Genomic DNA, 19716 nt, shown 5'->3' with positions numbered 1-19716 from the left:
CAACACATCACAGGGATTCATAGATAATAAAATACAGTATAAAAAGAAAAGAAAAAGCACTGTTATACATAAAGCCATCTGTACGCCAGGGGATAAAGCACTATGAGTGCACAAGCACCTGTCAGAATACATATCACACTGTCAAGATCAAGCAGAGTGGGAAAGCTTTGTGGATCAATCTGGGATTAGAACAAATTCGCTCCACGGTCTCCAGGCTTTTTCAAATTTGTGCAAGTCTTAGAGGCCCACGACTTTTCCATAAGATAGGAAAACTGAATTTGATTGACTAGTTCCGCTTTACTCAGGGAGTCAGCCAATTTCCATTGGCGCGCAATCATGATGGTGCGAGACTAAACCACACACCCAACGGCGAGGAGAAGGTCCACTCCCAGGAAGCACAAAGCCAATCCAGGAGTTTATGTGGCAGCACACAGCGATATAGCTATATCGCTAGTGCTGTATAAATGAATGGAGAGAAGTGCATGACGCTGATTGGTCAGCGTCATACACTTCTCTCCACAACGCCCACTAGGCCATATAATAAAACACGCCCAGTTGTCCATTGAGAAACTCATTAGCATAAAGCTAAAATATGTCATAACTCCGTCAAAAATTATCATTTTTCGAAATAAAAACACTGCTGCAATCTACATTACAGCGCCGATCAGATCATGTACAATATAGGCCACTTATAATGTGGTGACAGAGCCTCTTTAAGGTGAAATCGTACCTAGATTGAAGTATAGTCTGTAACTGCGTCCTCAAACTACGTAAAGTTATGCATGTGAGCCACTGAGAGGGATACTTTATTGAGGCTCTCTATTTTGGAAATTTTAGTTACCGTCTCAGTCACATCTTTCTCCCTCTTACACTTAGCCTGAGCAGAAGCCTGAATGAAGATGCCCTTCATGTATGCCTTATGCGCATCCCACAAGGAGTAAGGATTAATAACAGATGGAGCATTAATTTCAAAGTAAGTGGGTAGAGCGTCCCTAATTCTAGTCTGATAATCAGGATGAGACAGTATATAATCGTTACGCTTCCACTGAGAGGGTGGGGGACGGGACTAAAACTTTCCTCCACGATTACTGAAACCAGAGCGTGATCGGACCAAGTAATATCCCCTATAAAAGAAGCCTTAGTCAACATTAACATTTGCCTATCAACAAGAAAATAATCTATATGGGAGTAAGATAATCTAGGGGAGGAGAAGAACGTGTAATCCCTCTCAGTACCATGCGGACATCTTTCATACATCAAATAATCTTTCCTCCAATACCTGTCGTGAGAGAAAATCATTCCGCCTGCCAACCTTAGAGGAATCCAAATCACCATCAAATACGGCATTAAAATCGACCGTAATAATAAAACGCCTTTGTTTAAGGTCCTCCACTTTTAGCGCTAATTTGGAGAAAAACTTTCCTGGTCTCTTATTCGGAAAGTACACATTTACAATCGTATATTTCACATGGTTAATATCACAAATTAATATGAGGAAGCGACCTAAGGGATCAGACACCACCGTATGAAGAACAAAAGCTACCGAATTTTTAACCGCAATAAACACCTCTTTTTTCTTAATTAGACCCCTAACCCCATGGACTTGCGTCTGTGGTGAGGCTGACCAGGTTGTGAACTGACCAGGGCATCCCAGACTGGAAATTCTTTACCTTTGTCCACCACAGAAGAGAGTCTAACTCCTGAAGAAAGGTGAAATTTGGTGTCCAAAGAGAGGGGGGAACCAGCCCAAAGGCCAGGAATCTCCCTGTGAAGTGGGCTTGAGTAATGCTGAGCTCACCTTATTGCTGGGATAGCTGAAGTAATAAGGCCTAGAATGGACATTGCTTTCCGGAGGGAGCACAGGTGGAAAATAAAGAGATCCATTACTCTGTTCTTTAGGGACTGGACTTTCTGAGGGGGGGGGGGGAGCACTCCTGACAGGTGGAGTCTAGCTGAATTCCCCTCCAAAAAATCTTGATTTTGGAGGGGCTAGAGCGGATTTGTTCCGGTTTATATTCCACCCCAGGTCCTAGAGGGTAGAGTTGAGGAGTTGACAGTGGTTGGTCAAAGATTGGCGACACGACAAAATCAGTAGATAGTTGTCTAGATAGGGTACTAGAAGTAACCCCTGGATTCTGACAAAGGCCGCTATTTCTGAAATTATCCTCGTGAAGAAACTCGGGGCCTGAGAGACCCCCAAAGGGAAGAGCCTTGTACTGGACATGGAGAAGGCTTCCGTTCATCCAGACAGCCAGCCTTAAAAACCTCTGGGAGGACGCATGCATCGGTATATGGTAATACGCATCCTCTAGGTCTAACGTGGCCATTACACAGTGGGGAAACAACAGACTGATAGTTGAGGCAATAGTTCCATTCTGAATTTTTTTGTATGTTAAAAACTCGCTCAGAGGCCTGAGGTTGATAATAAACCTGAACTTGCCATTGCGTTTACTAGAAATGAGGGGGGAGGGGGGGAGAGTAAAAACCCCTTCCAATATCTGCCAGGGGAATCGGGACTAGCACCACCTTCTGAATCAAGGGATTGGACTTCCCCTAGTTAGGCCTGCCTCTTGAAAACATCCCATGGATTTTTTGTTGGGATAAATCCTTCCCCAGGGGGAGGGAGAAACTCTAGTCTGAAACACTCTTATACCCAGGGGTTGGTTGAGAGGTTTCCCCCGGCCTGAGAAAAAAAAAAAGAGCCCCCCCCCCCGGAGGCCTGACCTCATTGCTGACTGACTTTATTTTTATCCTGCTGGGAAAAAATAAACCCTTTACCCTTTTTTGTTAAAGGGAACCAACCTTCCCCCTAGGGACTGGAACCATTCTTTCAGAAAAAAAACAAAACGATTCCCACAGGCGGGACCTGATGGCTGAGGAACCCCTTCTGTCTATCCGAGGCCTTATCTAATATATCATCCAAACAGGAGCCAAATAATAGATCTCCCTCACAGCCTATTTTTGCATACCTGATCTCCCCTCTTCCAACCTTGCTGATAATTTTACTGCTGATGCATCTGCCAAAAAGTCTGCAGCCTTTGCAAAGGAAGGGAGAGAGGCAACAATTTGTTCTCTTGGGGTCTTATCTTTTAGGTGTATCTGTAACTGCCCCAACCAGACCTTGATAGACCTAGCCACACAAGTAGCAGCAATGCTCAGTCTAAGGCTACCTGCCGCAGATTCCCAGGACCTTTTAAGGTATGTATCTGCTTTTCTATCCAGGAAATCCCCTAAACTCCCCAAATCATCAAAGGGGCGGACCCCTTTCCTCGACACTTTAGCTACTGGGGCGTCCACACTAGAAGCCTTATCCCAAGTAGCCGACTCCTTTTCAAAGAGATATTTCCTTTTTATGGTGGAAGGAATGAAGAACTTTGTCAGGATTCTTCCATTCTTTGTCAATGTGGGATCTCCCCTTTCAGATGTACTGGAAATACCCTCTTCTGTCTAAACACTAAACCTTAAAACATTAAATCTGACACGGATCTAGAGGATTCCCTGACATCCCCTAACCCCATTGTTGCCCTATTTGCTTTTAGCAAATGTTCGGCATCTTCTGCCTGGAAGGAGGTGTTACCAGACTGTTCTTCATTAGAGGAGTCTGATCCAGAGGCTACTTCACCCTCATCTGAAGCTGAGCCGGAGTAATCAGCACTAAAGGGAGCAGAGGGTGCACCTGAGGCACTAGCCTGAGAACTCTTCATCTTGAAAGCTTCCAAAGAGGAAACCACTTCATCCTTCACAATTTGTTTGATACGGTCTATTAAAGAAGGCGCCTGCTCAGCAATGACCCTATCCAGGCAGACTTGACAAAGGGGTTTAGAGTATTTTTACAGATTCTAAAAGTCCTGGCTTTACTAGAGCTGGACTTCTTAACCACTTCTTTAGTAGTCTGTAAAAATACAAGACATAGAAAAAAACATTAAGATAATGGAAAAAGCATCTTACCAAATGTTTAATGGATCCCATCAACCCACAGGACAAATACCGGACTCGGAGGACTGGGGGCTTCTGATGGGTCAGCGTTTCTCGAATGGACATCACCAGTATCAGACATGGTGATTCACCCCTTTGAGGTCTCTGGTTTTACAGCTCACAGTAATTATAGGCTGAAAACCTAGTTTTTGCAGAGGACCTGCAAGAGCTGGCTGCCTCCCTGCTGCAAATTTATATAGCGTCCAGCAGCGCTGTGATTCCTCCCACCTGTTCCGGCACGTCAGATGCTACCGGAAGGGACGTCAGCAGAGGGAAGGGAAGAGTCACCGGACAAGTATGCTGCCCGACCTAGCCGGAGCAGATATGAACAGACAAGCGGCAGCGCACTAGACTTAGTAAATAGGCTGCGTTTTACAATAAACTTATACCACACCAGGAAAGGAAGGCAAATTCATTCCAGATTACAGTCCTCAGACCCGGGTGTGAATAAAAAAGAAAAAAATTTATATACATATCTCCAGTGGGCGCAGAAGCTCCCCAGGACAACCTATCCGGAGGACAGTAAAGCTGAAACTGCAGTGTGGAGGGGGTGTGAACCTTTTTATCTCCTCAAGTTTCCTATCCTGGGATGGGCGGTCACCCCTATGGGTGCAGTCATGAGCGATGATAAAAAAATATATATATTTGCTTCTTAAAAAATGAAACTAATTGTGTGTGATAAAATTTTATTGTATCCCTGAAGTCCATAGGTGGCGTATGGTACCACGCCATCTAGATATATATTTTTCTGGATATTCCAGGTGACAATTGTGGATTGCTTATTGATTCAACCCCGGTTGTATCAGGGGTATTTGTGTATCAAAAGAATTACTTGTAGTATTTTAATCTGAATAATGAATAAAAGGTTTTAAAATGCCCTGCCATTAACCCCTTCCCGACCATCCCACGTAGATTAACGGGCTGCAGCGCTGGTCCTTGTGCCTGCAGCCCGTTAATATACGTGTGCACCTAACAGAGCACACTGGTGCTCCCCGCAGCCCGGCATCTCCCAGTAGAGGCTGCTACTAGCAGCCTTAGTACTGGGGGAAAACCGAGTCGGATCACAGCGGTGATCCCTGTCGATAAACCCCTTAAATGCGGCGGTCAATAGTGACAGTCGCATTTAAGTTGTTATAACATCGGCACCCCGCTACTTGATTGCGGGGGGTCGATTGTTGCCAGAGGCAGGACCTAATATGCCCCGTCCGTGTCAAACCGACAGGTATAATACCCTGCAATACATAAATATTGCAGGGTATTATAACAACGATCCAACAATTGGATCTTCAAGTCTCTAATGGGACCGCCATAAAAATAAAAAAAACTATACCAGAATCACTATCTTTAGTCACTTCAGCTCCCAAAAAAAATGAATAAATAGGGATCAAAAAGTCGGATGTACCCAAAAATGGTACCAATAAAAACTACAGTTTGTTCCGCAAAAAACAAGCCCTCACACAACTTTCTTGATGGAAAAATAAAAAGTTGTGGGTCTTAGAATATGGCGAAACAAAAACGTAATGTTTTTAAAACCGTGATTTTATCGTGCAAAAACTGTAAAACAAAAACAAACTATATACATACGGTATCGCCTTAATCGCATCGACCCGCAGAATAAATGAAATATGTCATTTATAATGCACGGTGAATGTTGTAAAGAAAAACAACAAAACAATAGACGTTTTCAGGGCCTAATTACACTAAATTCAGCGAAAAACCTATGGGATCAAAATGCTCACTATACCCCTAGATAAATTATTTTTAGGGCAGTTGTTTCCCATATGGGGTCACTTCTGGGAGGTATCCACTGATTTGGTCCCACAGAGGCTTTGCAAATGCGACATGACACCCGAAAACCAATCCAGCAAACTTGAGCTCCAAAAGCCAAATAGTGCTCCTTCCCTTCTGAGCCCTGCCGTGTGTCCAAACAGCCATTTATTACCACACATGGAGTATATAATCAGTAGAAATTGCTTTACAAATCTTGTGGTGCTTTTTCTTCTTTATTCCTTGTAAAAATTTATAATTTCTACATTTCATTGGAAAAATTTAGATTTTTCATTTTTACAGACTAATTCCACTAAATTCAGCAAAAAACCTGTGGGGTTAAAATGCTCACTATACCGCTTGATAAATTCCGTGAGGGGTGTAGTTTGCCAAATGGTGTCTTTTTGGGGGTATCTCCACTGTTTTGGCCCCACAAGACCTCTTCAAACCTGACATTGTGCCTAAAATATATTCTAATAAAAAGGAGGCCCCATAATCCACTAGGTGCTGCTTTGCTTGAGGCCTGTGCTTCAGTCCATTAGCACACTAGGGCCACATGTGGGATATTTCTAAAAACTGCAGAATCTGGACAATATTGAGTTGCGTTTCTCTGGTAAAACCTTTTGTGTTAAAGAAAAAAAAATTATTTTCTGACAAAAAAAGAAGTTTGTAAATTTCCCCTCTACTTTGCTTTAATTCCTGTGAAACAACTAAAGGGTTAAGAAACTTTCTAAATGTTGCTTTGAAAACTTTGAGGGGTGCGGTTTTTCAAATTGGGTGACTTATGGGGGTGTCTAATATATAAGGCCCTCAAAGCAACTTTAGAACCGAACTGGTACCTATAAAAATTGGTTTTGGAACTTCTTGAAAATGTGAGAAATTGCTGCTAAAGTTCTAAGCCTTGTAACGTCCTAGCAACAAAAAAAAAAAAAGGTTGTTCAAAAAACTATGCCAACATAAAGTAGACATATGGGAAATGTTAATTAGTAACTATTTTGTGTAGTATTGCGGTTTTACAAGCAGATACATTTAAATTTAGAAAAATGCAAATTTTTGCAAATTTTATCTAAAGTTTGGTGTTTCTCTCAAACAAATACTGAATTTATTGATCAAATTTTTTCACTAACAAAGTACAATATGTCACGAGATAACGTTATTACCACATAAAGTGACACGTCAGATTTGAAATAATCGGCTGCATCCACAAGGCCAAAACAGGCTCAGTCCTGAAGGGGTTAAAGATATGGGGCCATTACTGTGAGAGCCTACTAAACTGACAGCTCCTTGTCACAAATAGTGCTAAACATAGAGTGACAAAAGTGAGCTGCGTGTTTAGGATTATAGTCAAATGAATTATTGAAACCTCCCATGTGGGCTGCGGTCTTAAAAATTTGTGAACTCGAAATTCTGTTACAGGCATCTGCCTGACACAAGGCAAATTTAAAAAAACAAAAAAAACAAAATAAGTGCCACTAAACAGTGAGTACATAATTCTATATATTCTTATTCCAATTTAAAGCCCATGTTATACTCCAGAGCTGCATTCATATTACTGCAGACTTCAGATCTGCCTGGTCAATGTCTGCAATTTTCTGGCGAAACGCATTCTGCGAAGTTTAGGGTTTACACCAAGGACTGTACAGTAACTTCATGTAGGAAAAGTTTAATGTGCTCCTGCATTAGAGGAGCTCAGCTAAGCTAAATGGTAAGTTTCCAAATTTGATACACATATATATCTGGAAACACTACTGGGACCACAGTACGGTTAGCACGTGAGTAGCAGGGAGTTTAGAAGGTGAGTATGCACTATCTTTTATTTATTTGCCATATGCAGCTAACACTATTTTTTTTTATTTTTAAAAAGGTTGGAAAAACACTTTAACTTAAAACATGGGAGAACAATCTTTATTTACCTATAATACTTCTAAGTTACACCTTCTTATCCCCCCAAAGCATCAACGGTTCACTAACCTGAGCATGAACACAAGAGACCAGCTAGCCTCTGATCATCCGCAAGAAGGGCCAGCAACAAGACAGCCTTGAAGGCCACAGAGAGAGGAGTGTCTGCCGATAAGCAGCGGAGCAGCACAGGAGAGCTGAGCAATCCCTGGAATCTGAAAGAAAGTGTTTTGAGCATGGGCAGAATTGAAAAAAAAAAAAAAAAAAGGGATTTCTTGAAACCATTTTATGGCAGAAAACAACTGTTCATCTTGTATTCTGCTATACTAAAGAAATAAAAAAGGTCAAGAAAAGTCTTGAAGGCCACAAAGGAAAGAGCAACAGAAGACATTATATATTTCCTTTAAGAGAACCTGACAGTAGGTTTGGAGCCATTAAACCAACATGTCCTTATGCAGCTGAGGTTTAGTGTTCCAAACATGCTGACATCAGAAACTTTAGGCAATAGTTAGTAAAATTCTTCCAAGTTACTAAGGGGAGTACGGTGGCATCCGGCACATGTGCATGCTGCTCCCGGACTTCTCGGTAACTTGTTATTTTTACGATCTATTGTATAAATGTCCGGTTTCAACGTTGGCAGGTTTGGAACACTAAACCTTAACTGCGTAATGACATGCTGGCGGCGGCTTCAAACCTAGTGACAGGTTTATTTGAACTCATTTTTGGGTGCAATTCCAATCTTCTATTTTTCTTCATAATTCACTTTTCCACCGTCAACAACTGTGTATATATAAACTATACAATGGCCTATATCCAACCTCCAGCAGTTTGGTCCAGGGAAACGCAAAGTAACTCTAAGGCAAATATAGCCTACTTTGTCTAATAACCTTAAATAAATCTAACGTCACACCCACCCTTTATCAAATTACAGTACAACTCTCAATATCATTAGTCATGAGAATTTTTTATAATTACACAGCTGTATCGTGTTTGTACTATCGAGAGAGACCTGTGACACCCAATTAAACAGGGGTTGGTTCCTGCACCTTACACAGCCTCCACACTACGTCCAGATCAGCTTTCCATGTCATGACTTTTTCCATTAACATTTTGTGTATGAAAAAATACATATTGGAGAGATGATCTCAGTGTAATGTGAAGGTAGAATTACAATGATGTATGGACTTCCTCAATGTAGGTTCCCTCAGGACACAGTATTAATTTGTAGTGCAGTTTACCTTTTTTGTTAATGATCAGATGGGTACCTAGTTGAAAAAGTGTCCACTAAGCTGAAAAGTTTCTTAAAATTGTCTGTAAACTGATCCTCATGTCTCCACTAGGTCAGTACTTCCCAGTACAAGGGAATTAACGCAATCTCCAAACTCTAAAGATATATGAAAACAAATACATTACCTGGTCAACTGTTCACTGGAAGAATTTTCTGCCAATTTCACAAGTACACGGAGCACACGCTCTCTGATAATTTCTCTCTTATGCGTGACGACAGTAGAGGACAATAGTAGTGCAATTTTTTTAAATAAAGGATGCAACATGCGTTCATCGTTTTCCAGATCTCTATTTACCACAGTATTAGACTCTTGCTCAGCTTCTGATGGTGCCATACACACTGTACTTTTCTGCAGCAAAGTCTCTACAACGTCTAGGCTATAAAACACCAGGTGATACAGAATCTCGAGTGAGGCCAGCGCAGGTTCTGTAAATCTTGAGATTGTATCCTCAGCATTGGTCATCGTATTGCGGTCAGTGCTGGAGGAAGACATGTATTGATTATCAGGTGAACCATCTTCCGATTTTTCCAGAGACTGCAGAGCCCGGTGGTACATCATAATATGATACTCAACAAGAGGCAATAAGTGCAGAGCCCCAGCAAGCCGACACATTTTGTTGAGATGCACTTTTGTTCCTTCGCATTGTGAACCTCTCTTTTCCAAGCCTTCCTCATCCAAGGCAATTGAATTCAGCCCAGAAATGGCCAATTTTTGACAGTCTTTTAGGGCTGCACATTGTGATGGAGACATAACGCTGGAACTTGATCGGCCTGCAGTGCTTAGTAACACAAAATACCAGGTATGATACAGACACAAACACACATGACATAATTTTAGTATATACAAAGCCAAGAACTTTCCTACAGGCCACACAGAATTACAGGAGAGTTCTGTATTATCTAGTCTTCTAAATTTAAAATGACAAAAGATTACGAATAGAAATAAAAAAAATCCATTAACCCTTTTAGGACCGAGCCTTCAGATGCTCGAATGTCCACAGCAAAGGTTGACCTTTTGGAATGACACATTAAAAAAAGCGAATATTTTTTGTTTATATTTTAGTTGAATATTTTTTTCCCTTTTTTGTGTGGCTTTAATATGGTACCAAAACACAACCAGTATCTTTTCATATTATATTTAACCAGAAAAACAAAACAAAAACGGCATTATCTTTTTTGTTCCGTAAATATTTAATTACTTTAACTAGGAAAATTTATATCACAATAGGATTCTCTCACTCTTTGGTGTATAGCGATCCTAAATACGTGTATTTTGCCCAACACGCATAGTTGCTATAACACGAGAACAGAAAGGTTACAATATTTCTTCCAGCTTGTTCTCCACCATTAGCTGGTATATGGGATGTGTAAACTAATGTAGATTTGGTTTCTGGAGCAAGCGAATTGGGTTACAAAATCCGTATTCACTTTCAATGTGCAGATCATATATAATATAGACTGTTGGCCATTAGATCACGATTAGCAGTGATCTGCACATCGAGGAATACTGGGAGGACACAGATCATGTCCTCCCAGCATCCTCCTCTTCCCATATAACAGTTGGAAGCCTGTGAGGTCATCATGGCATCACGCTCACTTGGAGTGTTATCTTTAGTGCTTCTTGGGACGGAGCAGCGTGACCTGCCATTTAAATTAGGACTGTAAATATATGCTCTAGATGCACGACGCTTAGGTGGCTAGGACGCATATCTACAGCTTAGGCTGTTTGCACGTCACATTTTTAAACCCTCTCTGCATATACATTAAACGTAGGCTGTATGGTTGTCACGATTCCAGGATTTGGATACCGATACTTAGAGTAGTATTGCAATACTTGATGCCAAAACGATACCTTGCCAACAATAATAAAAAAAAAAAAAATAATAAAAAAACAACACACGAAAATATCAAGTCCACAGTGTGTTATCAATTCGAACCTACATGTGCCTCACATCAATGTTGCCCATTACAACTGTGAGCGAGGTACTTCTTGGGATCACTTACTATAATGATTATAATGGGCACCATTGGGTTAATGTGTGAGGGAAACTATGTGGTTAATTCACATGGCTGTGTTCGGTGCACGAGATACAGACAGCATGTCACCCGTTTTTCCTGGATCCAACAAAGTTCAGAAAGCCAGGCTCCCGTACTGAAAATATGATTACACTACAGGACGGTATTCCCGCAGGGAGGCAGTGACTCACGACAGCATGGATGACTATGATGCTAGCCTGGCTTTCCGAACTATGTTGGATCCAGGAAAAGCGAGCGACATATGGTCTGTATCTCACGCACCGAACACAGCCATGCAAATTAACCACATAACATTTCCCTCACTCGTTAACCCAATGGTGCCCGTTATAATCATTGTAGTAAGTGATCCCATCAAGTACCTCGCTCACAGTTGTAATGGGTAACATTGAGTTAATGTGTGAGATACATGATGGGGTTAATTACTATTAATGTCCTCCTCATTTATTTCAATACTAAGCTCTGCGGCCACACCGTTTAGTATCGAAATACATAAATTGACGGTATTGAACCGTTTGCCCCCGGACAGCATCAAAATGATATTGAAATTTCGATGCATCGTGCATCCCTAGTAGGCTGTGACGGATGCCTTAACAGTGGCTTCTGTCACCATAGAGTTCAACGGTATACTTTAAGCGTAAACATCAAACTCTCAGGACCCTGGTTCATGATGTATACGTACATTAAACGAATACCATTATAGTCCATGAGCGTAAGATGCCATTATCAGGCACCTGTTTAATGTATACGTCGTGCATACACTATAATGGTATCTGTGGAGCGTAGCCAAAACACAAACGGGGCCTTAGCGGCAGAAAGGAGTAAACCATGCCGGAGAGATCTGCAGCAATGTTACTATTAACAAAAAACTAAAGTAAATAATTTTACTTCTGTATATATTTTCACTTAGAGAGTCTTTACGACAGAGAACTTAAATGGAATCTATCAGCAGTTTTGTGTGGTCAAAACTGCTAACAGTGCTATACAGAGAACGGGGAGAGCAGTGCAATAATACCGGAGGTAATTGTCATGCAATTGAGGGGTCAAAACTGCTGACAAATTCACTTTAAAGATGAGTTTTCTACAACAGGCAATATATAATTGGTCTGTGCTCACTTGTTTGATTGGACGCTCTGTATAGAAGACACTGGCAGACTGCCCAGGTTACTGCTGAGGAGGTGGTATAGACCAAGAGGTCCCAGAGGCTCCGACTGTTGCATTAAAGTACTGAGTAATACAGAACCTAGGAAAGGAAATAAAAAGCAAAACCTGAATAAATTGCCCACTTTGACAGCCTACCTTTGTAAAAGAGAAATTTGGGTCAACCACAGTTACACCACACAGTGATCATTATAGTTTGCAGTTTATGTTCCTTAAAACTTATAGACTGGTGGATATATTTTATGAACGCCTCAGGTAGCTAAAGGACTTTTGAATTCAGACTGCCAAATTCCCGTTCATGGAAGCATGCTGTAATACTGTGAACCGCCGCTACAAGTGTGTCAGCATTTCACAGTACGGAGCAGTAAAAGGAATGATGGGGAAGCAGCGTTTGTACGAGTGCCGCGGCACCTTCAAAATAGCGAATGGATGTGGGTGCTCAGAGCCGGGCCCCCACAGATCAGATTTTGATGGCTTATTCGGAAGATGCTTGAATGCTTGAAGTGTAAAAATAGTGAAAAGACAAGTTGTAAAAAATATAATAAAACAGTCAAGTAATAAAATAAAACACAAATCGCCCCTTTTTCACTTATCAAGTCCTTTATTATTGAAAAAAATAAATAAACCATACATGTTTGGTATCGCCGCTACCAAATTGGCCTCAACTATAAAAATATTGTTATTTATTCCATGCGGTCAACGGTGTAAAAAAATAAAAATAAAAGAAAACAAACTGTTTTTTGGTCACTTTGCCCTACAATAATTGAAATAAAAAGCGATCAAAAAGTAGCATGTATCCAAAAACGGTACCTAAAAAAACTTTAGTCTGTCTCGCAAAAAATGAGCCCACATACAGCTCAGTCAATGAAAAATGTAAGTTATGGTTTTCACAACATGGAGACAGAAAAAATACATTCTTTTTACAAAAGTAATTTTATTGTGCAAGAAGTTGTAAAACATAAAAAAGTGCTATAAATTAGGTATCGCCGGAATTATACTGACCTGCAGAGTAAAGTTAACATGGAATTTATAACGCATGGTGAACGCTGTATAAAAACCCCCTAAAAAACGATGCCAGAAATAGTACCAATAATAACTACAGCTCGTCCTGCAAAAAAACAGCCTTCATGCCGCTACGTCTATCAAACAATACAATTAGTTAAGGCTATAAGTCAGGAAATAAAAAATATGCAGTTGTGCAGGCCTGAGGGAAATATTGCTACTATTTCAAGAGGCGATATATAAAAGGCCCTAAAATTAGGGAACCAGGAAGGGTAGGACCCAAAACAGATCTGCTGGAAGCGAGGGTGCCCATATTATAACAGGACAATGCTTTCCCAGCAAAATTCCCCAAACTGCAAATGTGCAGAGTGTGGACCAAAAAGGGGATAGGAAAGGACACCATTTATTAGTGCGACACTGGCCTGTGCAGAAAGGATTGCTTCACAGTGTAACACACATCTGTGGATTATTTTACCCCATTATTATACCACCTGAGCTTACATGTACTCCCACATTTAAAAAAAACAAACTGGAAAACCAGTAAAACTCCAAACAAAACTACTACCAAGCAAAATCCACGCTCCAAAAGCCAAATGGTGCTCCCTCCCTTCTGAGCCCTACAGCGTGCCCTACAGCAGTTTACTTTCACATACATGGCATCGCCATACACGGCAGAACCCTTTTAACTATTTGTGGGGCGTGGGTCTTCAGTGACAAGCTGGGAATTACATATTTGCCACTGAAATGGCATATCTGGGGAAAAATGTAAATTTACACCATCTGCAGCGCAATCATTTATGGAAAAGGCCTGTGGGGTGAAAATGCTCACTACACCCCTTAATAAATGCCTTGAAGGGTGTGGTTTCCAAAATGGGGTCACATCTCTGGGGTTTCTTTTATTATTTCACATCAGAGCCCTGCAATCGTGAACCAATACTTCGTAAGTCACCAAATTAAGCCTCAACTTCGCACGGTACGCTGTCACTGTTGGGCCTGGTCGAATGTCCAGGCAAAAGATTAGGGCCCCATGTAGGGTGTTTCTTAAACCGGGAAACACAGCATAATAATTAGAGAGCTGTCTTGTTATGGTGGCACAAGAGGGGCACCACATATTGGCATATCTGTGCAAAAAAAAACATTTTCACTCTGCAACATTGAGTGCAGACTAATTTCTGCAGAACATGCTCACTACACCCCTAGGTGAATACCTTAAGGGATCTAGTTTCCAAAATGGGGTCACTTCTGGGGGGCTTCCACTGTTTTGGTCCCACAGGGGGCTTTGCAAATGCGACATAGCGATCAGAAACCAATCCAGCAAAATCCGCACTCCGAAAGCCAAATGGCGCTCCTTCCCTTCTGAGCCCTACTGTGTGCCCAAACAGCAGTTTATGACCACATATGGGGTATTGCCGTAGTTGGGAGAAATTGCTTTTCAAATGTTTTGTTTCTTTTTTCCCTTTATTTGTTGAGAAAATAAAAAATGTTGGCGCTAAATCTACGTCTTATTGAAGAAATGTTTTTTATTTTATTTTCACTGCCCAATTCTAATAAAATCTATGAAACACCTGTGGGATCAAAATGCTCACTACACCCCAAGATGAATTCCTCAAGGGGTGCAGTTTCCTAGAGTCACTTTTTGGGTGTTATTTCTGTTTTGGTCCTTCAGGGGCTTTGCAAATGCGACTTGGCCTCCGCAAACCATTCCTGCTAAATTTGAGCTCCAAAAGCCAAATGGCGCTCTATCCCTTCTAAGCGCTGCTGTGTGTCCAGAGAGCAGTTTATGACCACATGTTGGGTTTTATGTTACTTATGAGAAATTGCTTTACAAATGTTGCGGTGCTTTTTCTCCATTAGTCCTTGTGGAAATGAGAAAAAAATTAGCTAAACATACAAGGGGTGTAGTTTCCCAAATCTGGTCACTTTTGGGGGATTTCCACTGTTTTGGCACCGCAAGAGCCCTTCAGACCCGACATGGTGCCTAAAATATATTCTAATAAAAAGTAGGCCCAAAATCCACTAGGTACTCCTTTGCTTCTGGGGTCTGTGCTTCAGTCCATAAGCACACTAGGAACACATGTGGGATTAGGGCTGGGCGATTAATCAAATTAATTCGCCCTCAAGGACTCTCACGATTCTATTTAACAGAATCGTAGAATCGAATCTTTAGTGGCGCCGTCACACCGTACTGCAGAAGGAAGCTCTGCCCCTGTACTGAACAAAAATGACAGTACGGAACAGCCGTTCCGTGGGGCAGCAGGGACTCCTAGTATATAGCCACACCGTCACTACATGTGGGCACTATCTTCCCTGACAAATTAAATCAATCTTCTTTTCTTTTTTTTTTTTAAACAGCTGACTGGAAATGGATGGGAATTTCGAAACACTGATGCAAAATGGACATGAAAATCTGACCATTGATTAGTTTTAATGGACATTTTTTTTCACGGTCGTGTGATTGTAGCCTTAATGACCATGATGCCAGGAGTCCCGTTCACATGTACTGTGATCTGGCTGCAAAATCCGGCTGACACACAGACCATTCTTCGCGGTTCAATCATGGTCATGTGAATCCGGCAATGTCGGAGACCGGCTGAGGCGGTCACGGGTAGAGAGGGATGTAAGTGCACGCAGCGCATCATTGATTATAGATTCTGTTAACCTGTTCCCTGCCAGGGAACACGGAAGTTATAATCAATTAGATAGACATTCTTCCAACTGTAATTATGATAAAATAAAGTATTTACAGAGGTTAAAAGTTGTGAAGATATGTACAATAATAATAATAGTAATATATGTTAAAAAGTTATTTATATGAAGAAAATGTATTAAATCTCTTGGTATTACTGTTAAATAAACAGAAAAGAAAATAAGAAAAAATCGAAAATTGCCCCAATTGTTGAAGAAAAATCTAGATTTAATTTCTTGGCAAAATCGCCCAGCCCTATGTCGGATATTTCGAAAAACTGCAGAATCTGGGCAATAAATATATTGAGTTGCGTTTCTCTGGTAAAACTGTGTGTTACAAAAAAATGGACTGAAAATGAATTTATTCAAAAAAACAATGAAATTTCATGAATACTTTGAGGGGTGATGTTTTAAAATGGGGTGACTTATTGGGGGTTTCTAATATAGAAGGCCCTAAAAGCCACTTCACAACAGAACTGGTCCATTAAAAAGTCTTTTGAAATTTTCTTGAAAATGTGAGAAATTGCTGCTAAAGTTCTAAGCCTTGTAATATCCTACAAAAATAAAAAGGGTGTTCAAAAAACTATGCTAATCTAAAGTAGACATATGGGGGATGTTACTTACAAACTATATTGTGTGGTGTAACTATGTGTCTTACAAGCAGATACTTTTAATTTAGAAAAATGTGTCACGAGAAAATCTCAGAATCGCTTGGATAAGTAAAAGTATTCCGAAGTTCTTACCACATAAAGTGAAACATGTCAGATTTGAAAAATGAGGCTGTCAGGAAGGTCAAAAGTGGCCAAAGCGGATATGAGGCTATGTACACCTTTGAAATAGCGTTTTTGTTTTGTTTTTTTAATAAAAATGTCTATCACTGTGTTTGGTGCAATATTCTAAATACTTTTTAATAATTTTTACTTTTTGAGATAAAGCTGCTTTGTATCCTGTATACTTGTTTCACCACTTATGGTGATAGCCCCCAAGTATTTTGGATAGCGCACGTTTATGTCATTTTAAATGTTTTTAAAACTTGTAAGTGTGGTTTATGCATTTCAAATAAATATTTCTCCACAGTATCTATATTGAGCCAATATAGATAGCCAATTTGTGTTGTTTCTTTATTATACAGTAGTTTCCAGGGCATGTGGCAGTACTTGTGAGGTGCCCACTGGGGGTAGTTTTTGGCCTCTACCCTCTTTAGACCTTCCTGACAGAGACTCATTCTCAAATCTGACATGTTTCACTTTATGTGGAAATAACTTCGGAATGCTTTAACCTATCCAAGCGATTCTAAGATTATTTTCTCGTGACACATTGGACTTTGTTACTGGCAAAATTTGCTCGATATATTCAGTATTTAAATGTGAAAAACACCAAAATTTTGTGAAAAATTGCAAAAATTTTAATTTTTCTAAATATAAATGTATCTGCTTGTAAGACAGGCAGTTATACCACACAAAATAGTCGCTAATTAACATCCCCCATATGTCTACTTACTTTAGATTGACATAGTCTCTTGAACATCCTTTTATTTTTCTAGGACGTTACAAGGCTTAGAACTTTAGCAGCAATTTCTCACATTTTCAAGAAAATTTCAATTTTTACAGGAGCAAGTTCAGTTGTGAAGTGGCTTTTAGGGCCTTATATATTAGAAACTTCCAAAAAGTCACCCCATTTTAAAAACTTCACACCTCAAAGTATTCAAAATAGCATTTAGAAAGTTTCTTTAGACGTTTCACAGGAATTAAACCAATGTAGAAGTGAAATTTACAAATTTCATTTTTTGTTGTTGCAGAAATTCATTTTTAATCAATTTTTTTTGGATTAAAGTTTTAATTAAAGTTTAAACACAAAGTTTTACAAGGGAAACGCAACTCAATATTTATTGCCCAGGTTCTGGAGTTTTAGGAAATATGCCACATGTGGCCCTAGTGTGGTAATGTACTGAAGCACCGGCCTCAGAAGCAAAGGAGCTCCTAGTGGATTTTGGGCCTCCTTTTTATCAGAATATATTTTAGGCACCATGTTGGGTTTGAAGGGCTCTTGCGGTGCCAAAAACAATGGAAATCCCCCAATAGTGACCCCATTTGGGAAACTACACCCCTTAATGAAATTATCTAGGGATATAGTGAGCATTTTGACCCTACAGGTTTATTGCAGAAATTATTGGAAGTGCGCCGTGAAAATGGAAATCTACATTCTTTCAAAGAAAATGTAAGTTTAGCAAATTTTTTCTCATTTCCACAAGGAATAAAGGAGAAAAAGCACCACAAAATTTGTAAAGCAATTTCTCCAGAGTAAAACAATAACCCACATGTGGTAATAAATGGCTATTTGGACACACGGCAGGGCTTAGAAGGGAAAGAGCACCATTTGGCTTTGGAGCTCAAATTTAGCAGGAATGGTTTGCGGCGGCCATGTCACATTTGCAAAGCCCCTGAGGGACCAAAACAATGAAAACGTCCGAAAAGTGACTCCATTTAGGAAACTACACCCCTTGAGGAATTAATCTATGGGTGTAGTGATCATTTTGACCCCACAGGAGTTTCATAGAAATTATTAGAATTGGGCAGTGAAAATAAAAACAATCCTTTTTCTTCAATAAGACCCCATTTGTGGTCATAAACTGCCGTTTGGGCACACGGCAAGGATCAAAAGAGAAGGAGCAGCATTTGGCTTTTGGAGCACAGATTTTGCTGTATTGGTTTCTTGACACCATGTCGCTTTTGCAAAGCCCCTAAGGTACCAGTACAGTGGAAACTACCCAAAAGGGGACTCCATTTGTGATACTACACCCCTTGAGGAATTAATCTTGGGGTGTAGTGAGCATTTTGACCCCACCGGTGTTTGATAGATTTTATTTGAATTGGGCAGTGAAAATAAAAATTATTTTTTTTTCCAATAAGACGTAGTTTTAGCGCAAAATCTTTCATTTTCTCAACATATAAAAGCAGAAAAAGAACCCCAACATTTCTCCCGAGTATAGCAATACGCCATATGTGGTTATAAACTAATTTTTGGGCACACTGCCAGGCTCAGAAGGGAAGGGAAGCCATTTGGCTTTCGGAGTACAAATTTTGCTGGATTGGTTTCTGGTCGCTATGTCGCATTTGCAAAAGACCTGGGGGACAAAAACAATGGTAACCCCCCAAAAGTGACCCCATTTTGGAAACTACAACCCTCAAGGTATTCACGTAGGGGTGTAATGAGCATGTTAACCCCGCAGGTGTTTTCAATGTAGAGTGCCCACTAATTTATGCAAAAGTGAAAATGGGATTTTTCAATAGATATGCCAATATGTGGTGCCCAGCTTGTGCCATCATAACAAGACAGCGCTCTAATTACTATGCTGTGTTTCCCGGTTTTAGAATCACCCTATGTGTGGCCCTAATCTTTTGCCTGGACATTTGACAGGGCTCAGGAGTGCGAGTACAATGCGAAATTGAGGCCTAATTCGGCGATTTTCACAGAATTCGTTCACAATTGCAGAGGCTCAGATGGTAAATAATAAAAGAAACCCCCCAGAAGTGACCCCATTTTAGAAACTACACCCCTCAAAGCATTTATTAAGGGGTGTAGTGAGCATTTTCACCCCACAGGTCTTTTCCATAAATGAATGTGCTGCGGATGGTGCAAAGTAAAAAATTTAATTTTTCCCCAGATATGCCAATTCAGTGGCAAGTATGTCGTGCCCAGCTTATGCCACTGTAGACACACACCCCAAAATTGTTAAAAGGGTTCTCCCGGGTATGGCGATGCCATATATGTGGAAGTAAACTGCTGTTCCGGCACACTGTAGGGTTCAGATGGGAGGGATCGCCATTTGGCTTTTGGAGCACGGATCTTGCTTGGTAGTAGTTTTGTTTGAGTATTGCTGGTGTTTCCGTTAATAATGTGGGCCA

The 19716-nt window shown here is 40.5% G+C and overlaps 1 protein-coding gene across 2 annotated transcripts in view; it reads right to left on the bottom strand.

Moving 5' to 3' along the window:
- Nucleotides 1-19716, bottom strand: part of ATRIP (ATR interacting protein) — a 129877-nt gene that overhangs the window by 42529 nt on the left and 67632 nt on the right. For both annotated transcript variants that reach the window (XM_075833736.1, XM_075833735.1), the window contains exons 8-10: nt 12080-12206; nt 9055-9708; nt 7714-7856 (exon numbers count right to left, since the gene is read on the bottom strand). In XM_075833736.1, the coding sequence (XP_075689851.1) occupies nt 7714-7856; nt 9055-9708; nt 12080-12206 (924 nt within the window). The remainder of the gene's footprint in view (nt 1-7713; nt 7857-9054; nt 9709-12079; nt 12207-19716) is intronic.

Source organism: Rhinoderma darwinii, chromosome 7, assembly GCF_050947455.1.
Source record: "Rhinoderma darwinii isolate aRhiDar2 chromosome 7, aRhiDar2.hap1, whole genome shotgun sequence".
In the NCBI taxonomy this organism is placed as follows: domain Eukaryota; kingdom Metazoa; phylum Chordata; class Amphibia; order Anura; family Rhinodermatidae; genus Rhinoderma; species Rhinoderma darwinii.
The sequence above is the reverse complement of the archived record's forward strand: the minus strand, read 5'-3'. Positions and strand labels throughout refer to the sequence as shown.